Source organism: Neovison vison, chromosome 13 (assembly GCF_020171115.1).
Source record: "Neovison vison isolate M4711 chromosome 13, ASM_NN_V1, whole genome shotgun sequence".
Classification (NCBI taxonomy): Eukaryota; Metazoa; Chordata; class Mammalia; order Carnivora; family Mustelidae; genus Neogale; species Neogale vison.
This window is the reverse complement of record NC_058103.1, coordinates 146,662,140-146,685,221: the sequence shown is the minus strand read 5'-3', so window position 1 is coordinate 146,685,221 and position 23,082 is coordinate 146,662,140. Positions and strand designations below refer to the sequence as shown.

At 53.7% G+C, this 23,082-nt stretch overlaps 1 protein-coding gene across 3 annotated transcripts in view; it reads left to right on the top strand.

Annotated features, from left to right (window-relative positions):
- Positions 1–2,379: 2,379 nt before the first annotated feature.
- Positions 2,380–23,082, top strand: part of KIF7 (kinesin family member 7) — a 33,834-nt gene continuing 13,131 nt past the window's right edge. For 2 of the 3 annotated variants that reach the window (XR_006381739.1, XR_006381740.1), the window contains exons 1-10: positions 3,914–4,343; positions 6,165–6,365; positions 6,746–7,139; positions 7,356–7,911; positions 8,437–8,553; positions 9,103–9,330; positions 10,056–10,198; positions 10,546–10,661; positions 10,838–10,990; positions 12,218–12,420. Coding sequence is in view for 1 of the 3 variants with exons in the window: in XM_044231476.1 (XP_044087411.1) it covers positions 4,013–4,343; positions 6,165–6,365; positions 6,746–7,139; positions 7,356–7,911; positions 8,437–8,553; positions 9,103–9,330; positions 10,056–10,198; positions 10,546–10,661; positions 10,838–10,990; positions 12,218–12,420 (2,442 nt within the window). In the remaining 2 variants the exon portion in view is untranslated. Of the gene's footprint in view, positions 2,405–3,913; positions 4,344–6,164; positions 6,366–6,745; positions 7,140–7,355; positions 7,912–8,436; positions 8,554–9,102; positions 9,331–10,055; positions 10,199–10,545; positions 10,662–10,837; positions 10,991–12,217; positions 12,421–23,082 lie in introns of those variants that run through there. The other variant, XM_044231476.1, reaches the window with a different exon arrangement.

Here is a 23,082-nt window from a genome sequence, read left to right as displayed (position 1 = left end):
TCACAAATGTTACAGTGTGAGAAAATGTGAGTCTTAGAAACGAGGAAACATTTTTTTGGTGGGGGGGAAATAGACATTTCTACTGTTTTTTGTTGGGGGAGGCGCTCAGGACTGCCAGTGCAAAACAGAGGCGACAGAAGACGGGACGCTGAGCTGAGGACAGGATGTGGGCCTTGACTTCAAAAGCATAAGACACCATCAAGGGGATGCTTCTTGATTCTCCAGATGTGTCCTACATGCTTTTCTGTCCCTTTTGCCTACAGTGTGAAAACATGAGCTGTAATGACCCGTGTCCGTATTTCTGCTCATGCAAAAATGTTCTCCTTCCTTTCTTCAATAACTTTTACTAAAAACTGCTATGGAGTGACAGTGCCAGGCTGTGGGTCAAGGGAAAGAGACACGGGGTAAATAAGGCACACTCCTTTCAAGGAACTCTTGGTGTAGTGGGTACAATGGACAAGGGATAATGTGTGTATTATACATGTGTGTTATATCTATGTGTGTACTTGTGTGTTATAGGGCTGTAGTCTGAATGTTTGTGTCCTCCTGCAAGTTCATACATTGAAATCCTAACCCTCGAGGTGGGGCCTTTGGGAAGCAACTAGGTCATGAGAGCGGAGCCCTCATGGAGGGGGTCGATGTCCATACGGAAGAGACCTCAGAGAGCCAGCTTGTCTGTCCTGCCATGTGAGCACACCGTGACACGGACCCTCTGAGACATCCAGGAAGTGCGCCCTCATCTGACAATCTTCCAGTGCCATGACCTTGAACTTCCCAGTCCCCAAAACTTGAGAAATAAATGTTTGCTGTTTATAAACCACCCAGTCTGAGCATCTGACATTGTCGTATCAGCCCAAATGGACTAAGACACACAGAGAATAGGAGTTTGAAGGTTAAAAAAAAAAAAAAAAGAGTTGGAAGGTCACCATCCAAGACATTGACCGTTCTTACCTGCCTCCTTCTTACGTTGTGCTCTTTATTGTTATTATTCTTTTAATTGCTGTGCGTTACAGGGACAGGGGAACCAGTGAAGAGGCTTTGCAGTGGCCCAGATGAGGCTCTACGGTTCGTGATGGTGGCTTGGATGACCAGGGTATAGCGGACAAAGAGCTTTGACTGGACGGAAGCTGCGGGGGAGGGGCAGTCAGGGCTCAGTGGCAGATGGAGGAGACAAGGATGGCTGGAGGCTGGCGTGGACGGTGGGGGGCACACTAGAAGAGATGTGTGGGGGCAGCACCTGCCCAGGTAGATGCAGGATGAGTACCTCGGACAGGTTCCTGCTAGCTGTTCACCCAGAGTAACCTCCCTGACTGGAGAGGTTGGCTGAGAACTCTACGACCTCACTTCCCAGTGGCCTCTTTCTGGGGCACTTGTCCCTCGGGGAACCCGAGGCTCGGTGGCGGTGGAGTCTACCAATAGACCAGAGGTTGCCCTGCTCATTCTAAACTGGGGGCTTCCAAGCCAGCATCCTGGGGCCAGGCCTTGTCGGAGCCCGCCCTGGTGAGGCTCCCCCAGGGGCAGACTCCATCCTGCTCTCCGTCTGGCATGCCAGCTTCCTGGTGGCGTCAGGCATCCCCGTTCTGGGTCACTCTGGGTCTTGGCGGAGAAGGGGCCCAGCGATGACTTTTCGTGTGAGTGCAGAGGGTGTGGCCAGAGCCCGTCCACACGGGGTGGAGTGGGCCGCCAGCCCAGTCTCGGAAATCTCCTGGGGAATAGATCCTTCTCAGCTTTAGAGAGGAAAGCGAGGTGGAGGCTTCCTGAGATAGGGAAGGGAGAGGTTTGCGGAGCTTTGAGGGGGCATCGGGAGTGCTGCGATGCCATACAGGGGTCCAACGGCGGGAGGAGAGAACGTCTGCACCTGAACGAATGAATTAATGACAAATAGTAGCTTATCTTTCGACCACTGTTACTCAGGATCTAGGGTTGGAAAATCTAACCTCCGCTCGCGGAGCGGAAAGTCTCCTAGTTTTCGTCCTCTCGCCTGTTGGGACTTGCATTGTAAGATCTCTGTGCCCCGCTCCATGAGCAGGTGGGCTTCTCCAGCTCGGAGCATCAGGTGGCCCTTGGTGGGCGGCGTGTCCCCAGAATCCCGCAAGTCTGCAGAGCTCAGCGTCTGCAGCCTGGGACGGCTCAGGGGGACCCCTGCAGGAAGTGTGGCTCCGCCCCCTCGGACAAGGCCCCGCCCGCCCCTCCGCCCCTCCAGCCCCGGCCCCGCCCTGTCTGCGGACAGACTCTGCGGCGCCGCCCGGCTAGCGCCTCCGCCCCCGAGCGCCCGGGCGGGCGGAGTTGCGGGTGAGGGGCGGGATGTTTTGGGGGGCGGGGGTCCCGGTGACGGCATCGGAGCGCGCCGCGCGGAGGCTCGGAGCCTAACTGCACCGGCGGGGGACTGCTCCCACCCAGGCAGGTGGGTGTGGGCCCGGGAGGAGTGGAGGTCCAGGACGGGGTGGGTGGGGGGAGGCGCGCGCTCGCCCCCTCCCCGCTCAGGCCTGGGCCGGGTGGCGGTGGGAGCCGGCACCTGGGGAGCTCTGACAGAGCACGAGGAGCCCCCATCCTAGCGTACCAGCCTCCTGAAGGCCCCTTCCTGGGCGGGCGGGAGCACCCCCTTCCCTAAGCCGGGAGCCGGAGGCCAGCATCCCGGGCCTGGCCGGGAGGAGCGAGCGCCGACGCTGCGAGGGTCTGGTCCGCATTTATAATCACTTTTGCAAACTTCGGAGCCCCTGTCCCGTGCCCGCCTTCTCCAGCGCCCGACCGCACCGGCGGAGTTGTGCCGGCGCCTTCCGTGCGCAGGGCCTCCGGGAAGCCGGGACCGCGCGGCGCTGGAAGAGCTCAGGGTGCGGGGCGCGCGGAGGCGCCCACTGTACTGCGCGACGGTCCCCGCTGTGTCCCCAGGGCCAGGCACCCAGCAGGGACTGGGTGATTGAAGGAAAGAAAGAACCGTTGCATGCGTTGAGAGAAGTTAGTGACAAATCGAGAGCTGTGGGCCCGGTGGGTACGGGGCGGTGCGGGCTGCGGTAAGAAGGGAACCCGGACGGGGAAGGTTTTCGGGGTGCAGTTTCATCATCGCTGCTGGGCAGCCACTAAGCGTCCGACCACGAAGCGGGACAGGAGGGTTCCTGCCTGTGTGTGTGTAGTGCTGGGGGACACAGAGCAGAGGCGCGTCCCTGGCTCCCTGAAGAAGACAGGGCCAGCCTAAGCCCCGGAGACATGGGAGTGTGTTGCAGAGAAAGGTGAGCAAAGGTGGGGTGCAGGAAGTGAGTAGACAAGGTGGGCAGAGCTGTTAAAGTTTTGACTACCAAGGGCAGTGTGGAACCTCTTTTGGGACAGTTTAAGCAGGAGAGTCACAGGGTTGCATTTCCAATTTTGGAAGATGCCCCTAGTTGCCTTGGCGGAGGGCGCAGGGAGACTGAGAGCAGGGAGGCAGCTGGTGAAGGGGCCAGTGGCCAGGCCCGCTCTTTGGCAATAGGATGGCGGGGGGCGGGGCAGCAGGTGAACGTGATCTTAGGATGGAATTGGCAGATCTGGTGGTGGGAACTTGTTCTTGAAGGATCTGACTTTTTTCAGGAAGGTGGGGCAGGGCCTGTGAGGTGACCAAGGCAGAGATCATGGGGGAACCCAGTGGGTAGTAGGGACAGGAGTTCCCTGATGTGGCGGTGGTGGTTGTGGGGTGTGTGTGTATTTTAGGAGATGGGGTCCGGGGGAAGGGTAGAGCGGGAGCAAAGAAGCCCGTGGGAGTCAGGTGCAGGAGTGAGGGCCTATTTTGCCGGTGATGGGAGCCATGACCGGTTACCGAGCAGGTGCGCGTTGGCTGTCGCGGTGTTTGCGCACCAGGCTGGCGCAGAGGACGTTCTGAACGTTAATGACCCTCCCTCCCCTCTCTGGGAGGTCAGGAGCCCCAGGAGCCCCAGAAACCCCAGGATCCGACTCCCGGTTACCTGCAGGGGGCGGTCCAGCCCCTGGAGTACAGGTGCTGACCGGAGGGGTCTCTTTCTCTCCAGGCCCCCACCCTCGCGCCATGGGGCTGGAGACCCAGAGGCTGCCGGCGGCGGCCGAGGAGGCCCCAGTGAGGGTGGGCCTGCGCGTCCGCCCGCTGCTGCCCAAGGAGCTGCTGCACGGCCACCAGAGCTGCCTGACCGTAGAGCCCGAGCACAGCCGCGTCACCCTCGGTCGAGACCGCCACTTTGGCTTCCACGTGGTGCTGGATGAGGACGCGGGGCAGGAGGCCGTGTACCAGGCCTGCGTGCAGCCCCTCCTCGAGGCTTTCTTTGAGGGCTTCAATGCCACCGTCTTTGCCTACGGCCAGACAGGCTCCGGGAAGACGTACACCATGGGGGAGGCCAGTGTGGGTGAGTGACCGTCCTGGAGGCCCCAGCCGCATTGCCGGGCCTCCGTGTCTCTTAAACTTCGGCCTCTGCTAATCCCTGTTGAAGGTGGGAGTGCTGCGCGCGGAGGTTTCCTCCTCGGATCTACGGCCCAGGGTGGGACCAGCCATGTCGGTAGAGTCCTTGGAGGTGGGGGCCTTGCGGTTCCACGGAAATGCGGCCACACTGTGTGGTTGTGGTGATCTCAGCGGGAGGACAGGCAACAGAAGCCGGCTTGTTGTCGGGGTGGCTGCTGAGGGTCAGGAATCCGTGTTTGGGTCAGAGTCGTTGGAATGGGAAGGGTCCTGGGAGAGCCGGGCTTTTTCCACCACGGGGTGAGGGAACAAGCAGCTCCTGGGGCTCAGAAGCAGACTCTTGGGAGAGATGCTGTGGAGCCAGTTAAAGGAATTGCCCCCAATTTAAGTAACACAGACTGCTTTCTCTCTTTCTCTCTCTCTCTCTCTTTTTTTTTTTTTTAAGATTTTTTATTTGACAGAGATCACAAGTAGGCAGAGAGGCAGACAGAGAGAGGGGGGAAGCAGGCTCCCCACTGAGCAGAGAGCCTGATGCGGGGCTTGATCCCAGGACCCTGAGATCATGACCTGAGCCAAAGGCAGAGGCTTAACCCACTGAGCCACCCAGGCGCCCCCAGACTGCTTTCTCTTAGGTTATAAAAGTATCCATATTTGTCAGGAAAAATTAGGAAAATACAGAAAAACATAAGCAGACACACAAAAATAACTTACTTGTTGATTGCTTTTCAGCACTTACCCTGTTAGCATTCCAGTTTTTTTCTCCTGAGGAAATTATTTTACCTTTAAAAAATGGGATTATATTATACCCATTCTTTTATAACCTGTTTTTTTTTTTTTAAGAGTTTATTTATTTATTTGACAGAGAGACAGGGAGAGGGAACACAAACAGGGGGAGTGGGAGAGGGAGAAGCAGGCTTCCCGCAGAGCAGGGAGCCCGATGCAGGGCTCCATCCCAGGACCCCGAGATCATGACCTGAGCCAAAGGCAGATGCTTAATGACTGAGCCACCCAGGTGCCCCTTTTTTTCTTTCCTTAACAACCTATTATAAACATTTCTCTTTATCATTAAATATTCTTCAAGCTAATTTTTTAAAAAAGATTTTATTTATTTGAGAGAGAGGTCACAAGCAGGCAGAGAGGCAGGCAGAGAGAGAGGGGAAGCAGGCTCCCTACTGAGCAGAGAGCCCGATTCGGGGCTCGATCCCAGGACTGTGAGACCAGACCCGAGCAGAAGGCAGAGGCTTTAACCCACTGAGCCACCCAGGTGCCCTGCTTCAAGCTAATTTTTAAATGGTGGCTTAGCATTCTATGGCATTCTATGGTGTATATAATTTATTTAACCAGATCCCCTCTTGGATCTTAGGACATTTGCTTTTTTTTTTTTGAGTTATGCAGAGTGCTGAAGAGCCTCTTATTACTTCCTTGGGATAAATGTAGGAGGTCCTTTAGATAACTGAGCACAGATTATAATAACGAGCTCCCTGTCCCAGGGAGTAATCAAACCAGGAGTATCTGATGATCAGGCAGAGATGTAGTGGAGGGGATGCTTACATCATAAAAGGGGTTGGTGGTACCTTGAGAGGTTTCTTCCAACTCTGACATTCTGTAATTCTGCCTGACCACCCGGGAGTGTGGGCCGGCTCAGGCTCCCCAGCCATCCGGGCCTCTGCTGCTGTCTGCGTCAGCCTCCAGTTGCCGGCAGGGGCCTCTGGGCCCTGAGTCCTGTCCGGCTGAAGGCATGGTGGCAGGAGGCTCTGTGGTGTGTCCCCAGCTTCCCTTCACGAGGATGAGCAGGGCATCATCCCCCGGGCCATGGCTGAAGCCTTCAAGCTGATCGACGAGAATGACCTGCTGGACTGCCTCGTGCACGTGTCCTACCTGGAAGTGTACAAGGAAGAGTTCCGAGACCTGCTAGAGGTGGGCACTGCCAGCCGAGACATCCAGCTTCGGGAGGATGATCGGGGAAATGTTGGTGAGGAACTCCCGGGGCCTCCTCTGCTGGCAGTGGGGCTTCACCAGCTGAGGGGCAGTTCACCAGTCTGCGAGGGGTACCTCCTAACTGGGGAACCCAAGCTCTGGAAGGTTTTGCTTTCCTGTCTCCTGTCTCCCCTGAGTTCAGTATATACGTCTGTACTCAGAGTGCAAGGCATCGAGGTGGGCTTGGGGCAAGCTGAAGCCCCTCTGTCTGGGTCAGGATGGGCAGGACCCCCCCCCCCGGGGGCTCAGTGGGCATGGGGAAGGGGCATCTGGGTCGGGAAAAGCCGTAGGGGGCCAGCCCTGCTCTGTCTGCCCTCCTGGACGGTCAGTCCCGGGCAGCCCCCGCCCCGGGCTCACCACCTTCCGTGCCCGCAGTGCTGTGTGGCGTGAAGGAGGTAGACGTGGAGGGCCTGGACGAGGTGCTGAGCCTCCTGGAGATGGGCAACGCAGCGCGGCACACGGGGGCCACGCACCTCAACCGCCTGTCCAGCCGCTCACACACTGTGTTCACCGTGACCCTGGAGCAGCGGGGGCGCGCCCCCAGCCGCCTACCCCGACCCACCGCGGGCCAGCTGCTGGTCTCCAAGTTCCACTTCGTGGACCTGGCGGGCTCAGAGAGGGTGCTCAAGACGGGCAGCACAGGCGAGCGGCTCAAGGAGAGCATCCAGATCAACAGCAGCCTCCTGGCGCTGGGCAACGTCATCAGCGCCCTGGGCGATCCCCAGCGCCGCGGCAGCCACATCCCCTACCGGGACTCCAAGATCACCCGGTGAGGGCCCTGCGGCCGATGGCCCACGCGAGCAGGGGCGCCTCTCTCGGGCGGCTGGTGGGGAAAAGGGCGCGGGGTAGGGGGAGGCGAGTAGGGGATGGGTCCGGTCTGGCTTCCCGGGCGCGCCGCCCACCAGTCCGAGCTGCCGGCCCGCGGGGTCCGATTCAAGGTCCCGGCGCCCCGGGGCCCCTGACGCGGCCCACCTGGCGTCCTCAGGATCCTCAAAGACTCGCTGGGCGGGAACGCCAAGACGGTGATGATCGCCTGCGTCAGTCCCTCCTCCTCCGACTTCGACGAGACCCTCAACACCCTCAACTACGCCAGCCGCGCCCAGAACATCCGCAACCGCGCCACGGTCAACTGGCGGCCCGAAACCGAGCGCGCCCCCGAGGAGGCGGCGGCCGGCACGCGGGGGCCCCCGCGCCACCGCTCGGAGACGCGCATCATCCACCGCGGCCGGCGCGTCCCCGGTGCCGCCAACGCCCCCGCCCCTGCCGCCGCCGCCGCCGCCGCCGCCGCCGCGCGTCTGGGCGCCGAGTGCGCGCGCTACCGGGCCCGCACCGACGCCGCCTACAGCCTCCTGCGCGAGCTGCAGGCCGAGCCCGGGCTGCCCGGCGCCGCGGCCCGCAAGGTGCGCGACTGGCTGTGCGCCGTCGAGGGCGAGCGCAGCGCCCTGAGCTCCGCCTCCGGGCCTGACAGCGGCATCGAGAGCGCCTCCGCCGAGGAGCAGGCCACGCAGGGCCCCGGCGGGCCGACGGTGGCCAAGGGCCAGGTGTGGCCCCGGGGAGAGAGGGAAGGGGAAGGAAGAGGTCCTTCATCAAGCCAGTTGTGCCCCTGCCCCGTGTCCATCGGCAGAGCCCATTCCCGATTCAGAGACCCTTCTGCTGATCACCTCGATTGCATTCCCTACCCTCCCTGAGCCTCAGATCTCAGTCTGGGAAATGGGGCTAACGTTGGTATCTACCTTTTGGGGATGTTATAAGGGCCGGAGGTGTATAAAGGGCCCAGCCCAGCACGCTGTGGAGCCTCAGTAGGTTGGTCCTAGTAATAGCGGTGATGTTATTATTGTCAGTAAAAGTGTGATTAATAATGGCAAGAGATGGCCGCAATAGCTTGCAGAGGGGACCACTGGCAGGGTGGGCTCTGGAGCCCCGATTGCCAGGCAGGGCCTGCAGTGGAGTCGCAAGTTGGACTAGGGGAGCCCCCAGCAGGGCAGAGGGAGGGCTGGGGTGTCCCAGAGAAAGGCAGGCTTGTCCTGCCAGCTCGTGTCCCTGAAGCCTCTCTCCTTGCCCGGTAGGACGAGGACGGGGCAGTGCAGCTGCTTGCACTGCAGAGCCAGGTGGCCCGGCTGGAGGAGGAGAACCGAGACTTTCTGGCCGCACTGGAGGACGCCATGGAGCAGTACAAACTGCAGGTGGGCGGCGGGCTTCCTCCAGGGGAAACTGAGCCGAGCCTCTCCGCAGCAGAGGGAGTTAGCCAGGGCAGGCTTCTGAGAGGGTGGGAAGAGATAGGGGAGGCATAACTGGGCAAAAGCGTGGAGGTGAGGAACAGAATCAGGTGGATGGGCGCGCGGCGTGGCAGTGAGCGGGCATGGGAGGTGGGACTGGAGGGGCTGCCGGTCTGTCCCTGGAGTCAGGCCTTTTTGTCCCAAGGTAACTGAGTCAGCATTGCTGCTGGCGCCCTCTGGCGGCTGTGATTGGCATGGAAGTGGAGGATTGACACAGAGGACGGGATAGGGCCTAATAGGATGGGGAGAGAATTTGACCCTGAACTAGTGCAGCCTGTGTTGGGGGCGTGCGGCGGCCCAAGAGGTGGTCAGAGATATGTGGCTCTTCTCGGTTTTAGCCCAGAGAGGGTGGGGTGGCCTCAGACCTGTTCTACAGTTCTCTGCACTTCTGCCAGTCAGCGTCCATGCACCCTCCGCATCCGCGTCCCCCATCAGCCCTGGGAACTTGTCTTGCAGAGCGACCGGCTGCGGGAGCAGCAGCAGGAGATGGCAGAGCTGCGGCTGCGGCTAGAACTGGTGCGGCCTGGCTGGGGGGCCCCAGGGCTCCTGCAGGGTCTGCCTCCTGGGTCCTTTGTGCCTCGGCCTCACACAGCCCCTCTGGGGTGTGCCCACAGCCACGTGCTGGGCATGGTGCCTCCTGCCTGCCTTCCTGGAGACGAAGTTGGCCCCGAGAACTGGGGAGAGGTGAGGAAGTGGCGAGGCAAGCTGTCTCTTGAACTGGACAGGCTCAGACAGGGGAAGGGCAGTGCTGGGGAATGTGCCGCTCACCCTGGGCTTTCCTGGGACCAGCTGTGAGACGCCCCTTTCCAGTGCCCCTAGGGGAAGGGCCAAAATTTGGCCTCTCAGAAGGATCTGCTGTCATTGGGCATTCCGGGGCTGGCTGGAGATTGTGGAGTGAGGAGGTTACAGAGGGGATTCTGGCTTCCGGTGCTGGCTGGAAGCTTGTATACCTCCAGGGATGGGGAGCTTATCACCTCTCAGGCCACCCCTTTTGTCTTTGCAAGTATACTTTTCCAAAGGCCCTAATCTCCCTGAGCTTGTCTTCCTACTTATGACCTTTTGGACAAAGGCTGTTCTGGCATCTTCTTCAAAGCTCTGAGTCATGTCGGCTGTAACAGCCCGATGCACAGAGAGGGAGGGCGTGAGTCTGGCAGTAGTCTGTTATACACCCGGTGCTCGGGCAGGTGCAGACTTGGGTGCCGAAGGCCTGTATGCAAAGGAAGGGCAGACTGTCACCTGAGGAGTCCCAGGTGCTGTGGGTGCTGTGGGGAGAGAGGGGGAGCTCCTGCTCCAACTTGGGATGGGCGGCGGGGAGGGGAGGCATGGGATGTGCAAAGACTGGTGATGGGAAATGACTGATGGAGGCTGCCCTGGAGCTTCCTGTCCTGAGGCCATCGGCACTCCACTAGCAGGTGACAAATGGCAGAGAGGCCGGAGCCAAGGGGGAGGCAGACGGGCCGGGAAGTGGAAGCTGCTCATCGGCGGAGGCGGAGGGGGAGGAGGAGGAGGAGGAGCAAGCGGCTGAGCTGCCTCGGACCCTGCACCTGCGCAGGTGAGTGGGACCCGCCGCCCACCTGACAGGAAGCAGCTCAGCGCCCAGGCTGGGCCCAGGGAGGATCCCGCTGGAGTGCCGGGCTGTGCTCACCTCCGGTCCTGTTGGGAGGTACAGATGGGGGCAGTGGGCTTGGAACCCAGGGTTCTCACTGGGGTGAACGTGCTGTGGGATTCAGGGTTCCCAGCCTTCAAGGCGGCCCTCAGTGCCCCCAAAAGCTCAGCCCTGTGCCTCAGTTCTCCCAGGCTGGCACCCTGGGTTCCACTGACTCTGAGGGGACAGAAGGCCCAGTGGCTTCTCTTCCTTCCTCGTGGGGAAGGGTACAGACTCCTGCTTCTGTCTTCCAGAAACGGAATCAGCAAGTGGAGCCAGAGGGTGGGGGCCCGCCCAGAGAGTCCACTCGACAGGAAGGGCCCAGAGCTTACCCTTGAGGAAGTGGGTGCAGCCATCCCGGGGCCCAGAGGTGAGCTGGGTCTGGGGCAGAGAGGGCTCTGACCTCCCCTCCGTGGCCCTGCACTGCCCTCCTGGACGGTCCATGCCTCGTCCCTGGCTGTCTGGCCGCCCCTGCCCAGGGTGTGCCTCTTCCCTCCCCCACCTCCCCCTGTGGGGGCAGCGGCCTTGACAGTGAGCTTGTTACAGTCAGTGGTGGGAGCAAGGCTCCGGCTCGACCCCGTCAGACCCCAGCGGCCATGGCGTCTGAGTGGCGGCTGGCCCAAGCCCAGCAGAAGATCCGAGAACTGGCCATCAACATCCGCATGAAGGAGGAGCTCATTGGCGAGCTGGTCCGCACAGGTGAGGTGGTGGGCTCTCGGGTGGGGCTCCCACCTGGCGGTGGTTAGGAGCGGGGGCCAGACGGCTTGGTAACCAGCCAGCCTCTTCCAGCTGGACGACCTTGAGCAAGTAGGATAGCGCCTCTGTGACTCGGTCTTCTCATCTCTAAGGTGGGGCTGGTAGTTGTACCTGTTTTATGGGTTGTTGAAGTGAGTTAATTCAGCTGGAGTGATGAGGCTGATTCGCATTACCTGGTGGTAGTCGCAGGGTTGTATTCATTAGTGTGCTGGGTTAGGCCCCATGATGCACACGGACTCTCTTGGTCTCAGGGAGCAAACAGTGTCCCCAGATCACGCTGTCCGCCACCGGCGATGCGCGTCAAGGGGCTGGGAATGGTGTGAGGTAATAACCAGCTGAGCCTTTTTATTTTAATAGTTATATATTTATTACAAAATTTCAAACCCACAGGGAGAGACTGGACCAGTGGGGCCCTTACCCACCACCCAGATTTAGCGTTACGAGCTTTTCCCCGCATTCATCTCTCCCTTTTCTCTTTGCTGAGGGTTTCGACGCAAATCCTTGGCATCTTGTCACTGGGCCCCCACACCTTTCGGTATGCCTCTTTTTGGACATTTTAACCGAAATGCTGTGAGCGTATCTAACAAAACTTACTGTCACCTGGATGCCCAAGGCACGGGCCCGTCCCCTCAGTTCCTCGGCAGTGTGTGCAGACCGCTTGTTTGCTGGAACCCAGCTCCCCATGTGTCCCACGTGCTGTGCGTGCTTGTTAGGCCTCTGAAGTCTCCCTTCTAGCTCCTTCTCACGTGTCTCAAACCCCCCACCTCCCAACCCCTGTGTTCTGGGTTTGCCTATTTGCTTCCTTGTGGTGTTATTTAACTTGTTCCTCTGTCCTCAGATTTCCTGCAAAGGAAGTTAATTCTAGAGGCTTAATTATATGCAGGCCCAAGCTCTGTATTTGTTAGCATGTATTAGGTAGAACTAAAGCCAGTTTATCCACAATAGCTGTTATCAATAAGGCTCATTTAAAAAGCGAGCGATTTAAAAGAAAGTAGTTTAAGTAAGTAACTCACGGTACCAGTGGAACCAAAGTTTGGCAAAACCCGTGCAGGTGCCCATGGCGGACAGCCGTCTGGAACCCCGCCCAGGGGAGCGAAGGGATGGTCCCCCCTGGTGGAGGGGGGCCGCCTGTGCTGAGGAGCATGCCCTCCCCCGTCCCCTTTCTACCAGGGAAGGCGGCCCAGGCCCTGAACCGCCAGCACAGCCAGCATATCCGGGAGCTGGAGCAGGAGGCAGAACAGGTGCGGGCTGAGCTGAGCGAAAGCCAGAGGCAGCTGCGGGAGCTTGAGGGCAAGGAGCCTCAGGACGCAGGCGAGCGCTCCCAGCTCCAGGAGTTCCGCAAGAGGGTCGCCGCCGCCCAGAGCCAGGTGCAGGTCAGTGTTGGGACCTTGGGGTGGTGGCTGGAGTCCTGGGATCGAGGCACATGGGCCCCAGGGCCCAAGTTCACTGGAAGCAGTGGATGTTCAGGCCCTCGTGGCCCTGGCTTCTGGCTGCTTTGGTGAATGACCTCCCGGCCTCCCAGGGTGAGGCTGGTGTTCCACAGAAGTCGGCAGTCCTGGGGGAGAAGGGGTCGGCTCAGCTTTAAACACAGCGGGGGCAGGAAGGCTACTCCTGCTGCAGACCAGTGAGAGGGGAAGGGTGGGCATCGAAAGCAAGGTACCCCTTCCTCATGCCACCCTCTCTCCCGCTTCCCTGGCCACTTACCTCTCTATTCCATCTTCCCTCTGTCTTTCTACCCATCTGTCATTTTGTCTGTCTCATCCATACACCCCTTTTTCATTTTGTTGGTTTGTAACCCACTCTGGAGCTTCCCAGGGATAACCCAAAATGGGTCCCACACTCAGAGGGCAGGGAGAAATGGGAGAAAGAGACAGCCACTCCAAGTAGGGAGGTGGCAGGTTTACTAAGCATGGGAACTTGTCTTGGGTGCCCCTCTTTCTGCAGTGGACTCTGACCCATCAGCAAGGCATTGGATTCACTTCAAGGTAGCTCTTTTCATGGCCCTCTGGCTATCTTAGAGGCAGATGCCCCAGGAACAACGTAGGCACATGTAAGAGAGAATACAGAATAAGACACTGATTCCAAATTCCAAAATCAGTCACTGCTTTTTCTAAGAGCCCCATGATGTGATCAATGATTTCTGAGTCCCCAAGGCTGGCGCTGGGATCACTCGGTGTTCACTTATGTTCTCGTGTGACTTAATAAAGCCCATGCGTCAGCAGACTCAGCTGTGAACACACTGCAGTCTGTCTGGATAATGGCACAGGTGCCTCCTTGTGGAGTGACAGTGTCCCAGGCCATGCTGTTTTGGAGGATAGCTGTTCTCAACAGAGACATCAGTGTTCAGTAAGAACAGACTCTGTGGGCTGTCCTCTAAGGCTTGCTGGATGAATTCAGTAAGGGCTTCTGTGTGTGCTGTAACCACCAGGCCAGAGGAGGGAACCAAGATGGCGGCCACATCGTATTACTGGAAACAATGTCCACCTGGCATTGAGGAGATGCAGGTTGGCCCCTTTAGGAAATTGGCCTGGTTGTGCATACCGTGCATGTTGGCTGGGAGAGGCAGCACAGTCTGTGTAAAGAAGGACGGGGGTGGGATGTACCCAGCCCCCACCTTCTTCCCTCCCTCAATGGTGCATATTCCGTTCCACCTATAGTGCATTTCAGCAAGTCCAGCTTGTAGCAGAACAACAGAATCCCCGTGGAGATTGGATAGTTCCCTTTCACCTGAGGGTGTGAAGTCACTCACCCAACCTGATGGGACATCCCAAGGCAGGTTCTGGTAGATGATCCCTTTCCCAGGCATGATGGGGCTTGGTGTTCTCAGCAGCACAGCAGCTTGCTCTTTGGGAAGAGTTGGGACCACGGCTGTTTCCCGTGACTTCTATATCTTTACAGGATTGGGTGCCTTGCTGGGGTCCCCAGTCCGACATATGGGGCAACAGACCCTACTGGTTGATCAGCCAGATGTACGGAAGCCTAGGGCAATACTGTAGTCTACCCAGCCAGACTGGTCTTATGTGTTAATAGTTTAATCTGCTGGGGTTTGGGGGTTTTTTTTGGAAGTATAGTTGACATACAATGTTACAGTAGTTTTAGGTGTACAACACAGTGATTTGACAAGTCTGTGCTTGTGCGGGGCTCACCACAAGTGCAGCTGTCACCTGTACCACCCCACACTGTTCCAGTAGCACTGACTATGTTCCATATGCTGTGCCTTTCATCCCTGTGATTTATTCATTCCCTAGCTGGAAGCTTGGACCTCCCACTCCCCTTCACCCATTCTACCCATTCTCCTTCCTGCTAGCAGCCATCAGTTTGCTCTCTGTGCTGGTGGGTCTGCTTGTGATGTCTGTTTGTGCTGTTTGTTCATTTGTTCTTTAGATTCTGCATACTGGCAAAGATCATATAGTATTTGTCTTTTATTTCACTTAGCATAGTACTCTCTGGGTCCATCCATGTGCTTGCAAATGGCAAGATCTCATTCTTTTTTTAGGGCCAAATGATAGTCGTTGTGTATATATACCACATCTTTATCCATTCATTTATCAGTGGACACTTGGGCTGCTTCCGTATCTTGGCTATTGTAAATAATGCTTCAGTGAGGGGCGCCTGGGTGGCTCAGTCAGTTAAGGACCTGCCTTTGGCTCAGGTCATGATCCCAGGGTCCTGGGATCGAGCTCCGCATCAGGCTGTCTGCTCAGCAGGGAGTCTGCCTCTCCCTCTGCCTTTCCCTTCTGCTTGTGCTTTCTCTCTCTCGTTCAGTCCCTCAAATAAATAAAATCTTTAAAAAATAATAATAATACTGCAATAAACATAGGGGTGCTTGTATCCTTTCAAATTAGCATTTCCATTTTTTTTAGGTAAATACCGATGACTGGATCATATGGTATTTCTGTTTTTTTTTAATAATGTATGCTACTTTTAATTTTAATTTTTTTTGAGATTTTATTTATTTATTTGACAGAGATCACAAGTAGGCAGAGAGGCAGGCAGAGAGAGAGAGGGGGAAGCAGGCTCCCTGCAGAGCAGAGAGCCCGATGTGGGGCTCGATCCAAGGACCCTGAGATCATGGCCTGAGCTGAAGGCAGAGGCTTAACCCACTGAGCCACCCAGGTGCCCTGGTATTTCTGTTTTTAATTTTTGTGGACCCTCTAGACTTATCTTCCATAGTGGTTGCCCTGATTTGCATTCCCAACAGCAGTTCATGAGGTTTCCTTCCCACCCACCACCCTCCACAACACGTGTTACTTTTTAATTCTAGCCATTCCAACAAGCACGAGGTGATACCTCATTGTGGTTTTGATTTGCATTTCCCTGATGATGAGTGATGTTGAGCATCTTTACATATGTGTGTTGGCTGTCTGGAAGTCTTCTTTAGAGGAATGTCTGTTCATGTCTTCTGCCCATTTTTAATTGGATTATTTTTCTTTTTGGTGTTGAGTTATATAAGTTCTTCATATATTTTGGATACTAATCCCTCACTGGCTATGTCGTTTGCAAATATCTTCTCCCATTCCATAGGTTACCTTTTGTTCTGCTGATGGTGTCCTTGCTGTGCAGAAGCTTTTTATTTGGATGTGGCCCCAACTTTATTTCTTCGTCTATTTCCCTTGCCTCAGGGGCCTAGCTGGAAAAAAGTTGCTATAGCTGATGTCAGAGAAGTTACTGCCTGTGCTCCCTTCTGTGATTTTTATGGTTTCAGGTCTCACATTTAAGTCCTTAGCCCATTTTGAGTTTAATTTTGTGTGTGGTGTAAGAAAGTGGTCCAGTTTCATTCTTTTGCGTGTAGTTGCCCAGTTTTCCCAACACCATTTATTGAAGAGATTGTCTTTTTCCTGTTGGATAGTCTTGCCTCCTTTGTTAAAAATTAATTAACCCCATAAGCGTGGTTTATTTCTGGGCTTTCTATTCTGATTTGTTGATCCATGTGTCTTTTTATTTATTTATTTATTTGACAGACAGAGATCACAAGTAGGCGGAGAGACAGGCAGACGGGAGGGGGGAAGCAGACTTCCTGCTGAGCAGAGAGCCTGATGCGGGGCTCGATCCCAGGACCCTGAGATCATGACTTGAGCCGAAGGCAGAGGCTTTAACCCACCCAGGCGCCCCTCCAAGTCCATTTTGGAAAGCTTCCAAATCCATTTGAGGAGATCAGCACTACCCTGATACTAAAACCAGATAAAGACGCTACCAAAAAAGGAACCACAGACCAGTATCTCTGATGAGCATAGATGCAGAAATCCTCAACCAAATACTAGTGAACCAAATCCAACAACACATTAAAAGAAAAATCATTCACCACAATCAAGTGGGATTTATTCCCAGGATGCAGGGAGGGGTGGTTCAATATTTGCGGATCAATCCATGTGCTACATCACATCAGTACGAGAAAGGATAAAAACCGTAAGATCATTTCCACAGATGCAGCAAAAGCACTTGACAGACTACAACGTCCACTCACAATAAAAACCCTCAACAAAAGTAGGTTCAGAGGGAACAAACCTCAACATAATAAGGCCACAGATGATAAACCCGCAACCAACACCACACTCAACAGTGAGAAACTGAGAGCTGTCCCCCTAAGGTCAGGAACAAGGCAGTGGTGTCCACTCTCCCCACTTTTATTCAACACAGTGCGGGAAATCTTGCCCCCAGCAATCAGACAACACAAAGAAATAAAATGCAGCCAAATTGGTAAGAAAGAAGTAAGACTGTCACTATAAGCAGATGACATACTAGGTACAGAAAACCCTAGAGACTGCAACCAAAGAAACTGCTAGAACTGGTAAATGAATTCAGTAAAGTTGCAGGATACAAAATCAAGGTACAGAAATCTGTTGCAGCTCTCCACACTCATAATAAAGTAGCAGGAAGAGAAATTAAGAAACTAATTCAGAATATCTAGGAATAAACCTAACCAAAGAGGTAAAAGGCTTGTAATCTGAAAATCAAAACACTGATGAAAGACATAGAAGATGACACAAATGGAAAGACAGACCATGCTCACAGACTGGATGAGCAAATGTTGTTAAAAGGTCCGTTCCAGGGGCACCTGGGTGGCTCAGTAGGTTAAGCCTCTGCCTTTAGCTCAAGTCATGATCTCAGGGTCGTGGGATCGAGCCCCACATAGGGCTCTCTGTCCACCGGGGAGCCTGCTTCCCCCCACCCCCACCTGCCTCTCTGCCTACTTGTGATCTCTGTCAAATAAATAAAATCTTTAAAATAAAATCTTTTTAAAAAATGGATTTGGAATAGTTTGGGAGCAATGGGTATTAACACTTCTTTAAATATTCAGTTGAGGGCGGCTGGGTGGCTCAGTGGGTTAAAGCCTCTGCCTTCGGCTCCCAGGGTCCTGGGATGGAGCCCCACATCGGGCTCTCTGCTCAGTGGGGAGCCTGCTTCCTCCTCTCTCTCTGCCTGCCTCTCTGCCTGCTTGTGATCTCTGTCTGTCAAATAAGTAAATAAAATCTTAAAAAAAAAAAAATGTTCAGGTGAGAGGAGCCTGGGTGGCTCAGTCAGTTAAGTGTCTGACTCTTGATTTTGGCTCAGGGCATGATCTTGGGGTCCTGGGATCAGGCCCCGTTTCGGTCTCCCCACTCCGTGGGGAGTCTGCTTGATTCCCTCCCCCTTTGCCCTTCCCCCTGCTTGTGCTTTCTCCCTAAAATAAAATCTTTAAAAATAAAGAAATAAAGAGTTGGTAGAATTCACCTATGAAGCCATCTGGTTCTGAACTTTTTTTGGTTGGGAGTTGTTTTTTGTTTTTTTTTTTTTACCAATTTAGTTTCATTGCTGATAATCGGTTTGTTCAAATTTTCTATTCCCAGTTCAGTTTTGGGAGGTTATATTTCTAGGAATTTATCCATTTTTCCTAGGTTGTTCAGTTTGTTGGTGTATCATTTTTCATAGTATTTTTACAGTCCTTTGTATTTCTGTGCTGTTGGTTTCATTTCTGATTTCATTTCTTTCATTTCTGATTTTGTTTGTGTCTTTCCTCTCTCATTTTTTTTTTTTTTGATAGGATCGGCTAAAGCTTTATCAATTTCATTGATCTTTTCAAGGAACCAGCTCCTGGTTTCATTGATTTGTTCTGTGGTTTCTTTAGTTTCTATATCATTTATTTCTTCTCTAATTGTTCTTGTTTCCTTCCTTACGCTGTATTTGGGTTTTGTTTTTCTTTTTCTAGCTCCTTTAGTTATAAGGTTAGCTTTTTTTGAGGTTCTTCTTGCTTCTTGAGGTCAGCCTGTGTTGCTATCAAACTTCCCTCTTAGGGGAAGAGAACCACTTAGAACCACTTTTTTTGCATCCCAAAGATTTTGGAGTGTCGTGTTTTCAGTTTCCTTTGTCTCTGTGTATGTTTTGCTTTCCTCTTTGATTTCTCAGTTGACCCCTTCACTGCCTCGTAGCATGTTTAACATCATGTACTTGTGTTCTTTCCAGATTTTTTTCTTGTGATTGATTTCTAGTTTCACAGTGTTGTGGTCAGAGAGGGTGCACAGGATATGACTTTGATCTTTTTGAATTTGTTGAGATTCGTTTTGCGTCCCAATATATGCTCTATTCTGGTGAGTGTTCCGTGTGTACTTCAATGTATATCCTGCTGATTTAGGATGGAATGTTCTGGATATGTTTGTAAGATCCGTCCTGGTCCAGTGTGTCATTCAAAGCCACCGTCTCCTTGTTGATTTTTCTGTTTGGATGATCTGTCCATGGATGTAAATGGCCTGGTAGAGTCTCCTAATATTATTGTATTAGTATCGATTGCATAAATATTTACAGTTGTTCTATCTTCTATCTTATCTATCTCCAATTCTTGTTGGATTGTCCCCTTAACAATTGTGTAGTGTCCTTTTTTGTTACGGGCTTTGTTTGAAATTCCTTTTAGCCCCATGTCAGTGCCGCTGCCCGGGCTGTCTTCACAGCCATTGCATGATGATGGTATCCATCCCCTCACTTTCCATCTGCAGGCGACTTTCAGTCTGAAACGTGTCATTTGTAGGCAGCACACAGATTGGTCTTATTTTTTTATCCATCCTATATCTTTGTCTTCTGATTGGAGCATTTAGTCCATTTACATTCCAAGTAATTACTGATAGCTATTGTACTTATTGCCATTTTGTTACTTATTTGTTGGTGGTTTTTTGTAGTTCCTCTTGGTTCCTTTATTCTCTTGCTCTCTTTGCATGGTTTGGTGGCTTTCTTTAATGATATACTTGGATTCCTTCCTCTTTATTTTTTGCATATCTGTTACTGGTTTTTGATTTGCGGTTACCAATACATTTGTGTATTATATTCTCTGCACTTAGCATTCTATCTTCAGTTGAGGGCAGGTTGAGTTTGAACCCATTCTTTACTCCCCTGCCCTCCACAGTTTAGGTATATGGTGTCATAACTTTACATCCTCTGAAGAGTCTCTTCACTGAGTTTTACAAATAAACTTATTTTTACTGCTTTCGTGCTTGATACTTTTTTTTACTCTTACTTAACAGTCTTTCCACTCAGAGCCACGTTGAACATTTCTTGCAAGGCTGGTTTAGTGGTCATGAGCTCCTTTAGCTTTTGTTTGGGAAATTCATTATTACTCCTATTTTAGGAGGCCACTTTCTTCTGACCTGCAAAATTTCTGCTGAAAAATCCCTTGTACGTAACTGTTTTCTCTTCCCTGCTTTTTAAAAAAATTTATTTATTTATTGTTTTAAGATTTTATTTATTTGAGAGAGAACGAGCAAGAGTGAGAGAGAACATGAGTTGGGGGAGAGGCAGAGGAAGAGGGAGAAGCAGGCTCTCCACTGAGTAGGGAACCAGATGTGGCGCTCGATCCTGGGACTCAGGGACCATGACCTGAGCCGAAGGTGGATGCTTAACTGAGCCACCCAGGTGCTCCTCTTAACTTTTAAAAATTCTCTCTTTATCACTATTTTTTTTGCCATTTTAATTACCAAATGTCTTAGTTTGGGCCTCCTTGGGTTAATTTTGTTGGGGGAGTTTCTGTACCTCCTGGATCTGGATCTTTTTCCTTCCCCAGATGATGGAAGTTTTCAGCTATTAGTTCTTTTTTTTTTTTTTAAAAGATTTTATTTATTTATTTGACAGAGAGAGAGATCACAAGCAGGCAGAGAGGCAGGCAGAGAGAGAGAGAAGCAGGCTCCCCGCTGAGCAAAGAGCCCGACGCAGGGCTCGATCCCAGGACACTGAGATCATGACCTGAGCCAAAGGCAACGGCTTAATCCACTGAGCCACCCAGGCACCCCTCAGCTATTAGTTCTTGAAATAAATTTTCTGCCCTCTTGGGGCGCCAAGAAGAGGACATAGTCCTCTGTCTCCTCATTTTGTCTGACTCTGTGTCTGTTTCTCTGTGTTCAGAAAGTTAGCTACAGCTCCTGCTCTTGAAATCAGTGCCCTTATGATGAAGAGGTCCCATAGTGCCTGCAGTGCAGTGTCCCCTGTCTCCCAGAACCTGACCACATGTCTGCCCCCAGCCCACTGATGGGACTGCAGTCTGGTGTGTGAGGTCCCAGGTCCCTCTCCTTGGTGGCAAGAGTCACTTTGGAGTGGTGCTGCCTCCTGTCGGGGCTGTTTGCACACTGCTACGCTTGTGGCCCAGGTTTGGATGGGCTCCTCCTAGAGCCGATTAAAGGGGGCAGAGATGCGACCTCCACAGGGACAGGGCATCCAGTTTTAGTAAGGTTTGCGGACTGGTCCTCTGGTGACCGGGAACCTGCCACCATGCCTGGGACCAACTGCGGGGTGGGAGAAGGTGGATCTGTAAAGCACGAGGCACAGAGTGTTTGCAAGTTTTGGGGCCTTCTTCTGGGGGAGGATTCCTGTCTTGCTGGGAGTCTGGCAGCCCTGGCTGCAGGGGTGAGATCCACTTGAGCATGGTGGGATGGGATGGGGCTCAGTGTGCATAAGTTGAGTAGTAAATGTTGGTGCTGCCTGGTTCCTGAAGATGGCCGAGCACTGATGCTGGGGGCAGAAGAGGGGGAGGGTGCCTTCCAGCTCCTCTGTTCTGGAGGAGTCTCCCAGTGACCTCTGTCCCTCCAGAACACCTCCGAGATTAGTGAATTACTCTCCCTCCTGTATGCATTTTTTCAAACCACTGCTTCTGTGCTGTATCTCCTTGGCTCATGTGTTGTGCTGTCTCTGTAAGTGCAGGGATTTAACTTCCTGCCACCCCCGGGGCTCTCCCCTGAGCTGAGCCTGCTGAATTGTATAGTTCCAGGCTCTAAATATGCTAGTTGCTAGTTGTAAGAACTCTGAAAATTTGCCCCCTCCGGTTTTCAAAGCCAAATGCTATGGTAGTTGTCTCCCGTGGTGGCTCCCTGGTGTAAGGGTTTCCCTCCCTTCTTTACTTCCTTGGCATCTGTCCCTCCCGTGGACAGTCCTGTGGTCCACTTAGCTCCCCACACCTCCACCCTTCCCTCCCTTTTTGATGCATTTAGTTGTGGCGTTTGATCTGCCATCCTTGGGTCATTTTCTGGGTCTTTTGGACCAATGCGAATGTTACGTAGCTGTACCCTTGGACGAGGCGAGCCCAAGGTTCTGCCCCTCCCCAGTCTTCCCACACCTCTCCTGCAACTTCCTGTGTCCATTCGGCTTTCGTTGCGGCCATCTGGCCGAGAACCACTGTCCACCCGCACCCATACCCTTCCATCTTCCAGAAGCTCTGGACGGGACTTGGGGCAAGGAAACTGAGAGCAGTTTGCAGACGGTCTCCCCCACTTTTTTCTTTAGTCTCTGTGGGCAGGGCTTTGGAAGATACTAATTTAAGGGGCAGAGAAAGCGTGCAAGTTTTCTTCTAGAAGTTTTGGGGTGATTGCTCTTTCAATTTTTGCCTTTGTTGGGGCGCCTTGGTGGCTCAGTCAGTGAAGCGTCTGCCTTCTGCTCAGAGTCCTGGGATCGAGTCCCACATCGGGCACCTTGCTCAGCCAGGAGTCTGCTTCTCCTTCTGCCCTCCCTGCTGCTCCCCCTGCTTCTGTGCTAGCTCGCACTCTCTCTCTCTCTCTCTCTCAAAAATCTTTTTAAAAAAAAACAAATTTTTCCTTTGTGTGGGGGCATGGGCCACATTGTCCGTTTCCTCCTCAATTACCACAACGTCCTCCTCTTTATTCTGATCGCCTCCTTAGAGAGTCCCTCTCTTAGCGTCTGAACCAGGCTTTGTCCCAAGCCCGGATGTCAACCGGAGGTGTCTTGTGCCCTCATCCTCATAACTTGCTTATTACTCTGCTCTCCCACTTTGTCCGCCAGCTCAGAAAGCAGTAGACTGGGGGACATTCCCGCGTCCGTCTCTAATCTCAGCTCTTCTAACTCTAACTCAGGCCAACGCCTCTAGCTGGGTCTCAGCGGCCACATGAACTGCCCACAGTCAAGGCCAGCCCACTGCACAGCCTTGCCTTCTGCTTCTTTACCCCAGCCCACAAATCCCTAAATCAGCCAGCATCTTCAGGGTGCCCCTGTCCTCACGTGGCCATCCATGAGTATCTGACGTAGGGGCTGCCCCTCCCCGCCACACACAGAAAGCTCTGTGACCAGCTCAGGATTTCCCCTGATGCCTTTTTCCCCAAGGTCCATTCCTTCAGAGGTAATCTCCTTGGGAGCTTCCCAGATGTAACCTTAAATCAGTCCCTGCATCTGGAGGGCAGGGAGAGACCAAAGAGGCAGCCACTCCAGGTTGGAAGGTGGCAGGTTTAATAAGCAAAGGGAATTTATTGACAAAGCTTATCTTCGGTGGATCCCCATGCCCACCTGCTACATCTTGAAAGTTTATCAAGAGGCCTTCACTGGGTTCCGTCTTAGGAACCGTGCAGCGTTCCCAGCTCCTCGTCACTGTCTCAAGGCCATGTCTTTGGAGCCCCCTGTGAGAGCGGGAAAGGCAGGCAGAACCCACATTCCAAGGACAGGGGAGGGGGTGAGGTGCCTCTGATCACCCAGGTCCAGCCCATGGGTCAACCATTGATCACGTCTTTTGATGATCTTCCTCAGCACCTTTGGTCCCAGTGGATGCGACCCACTGTCCGTTTATCTGTCCATCCATA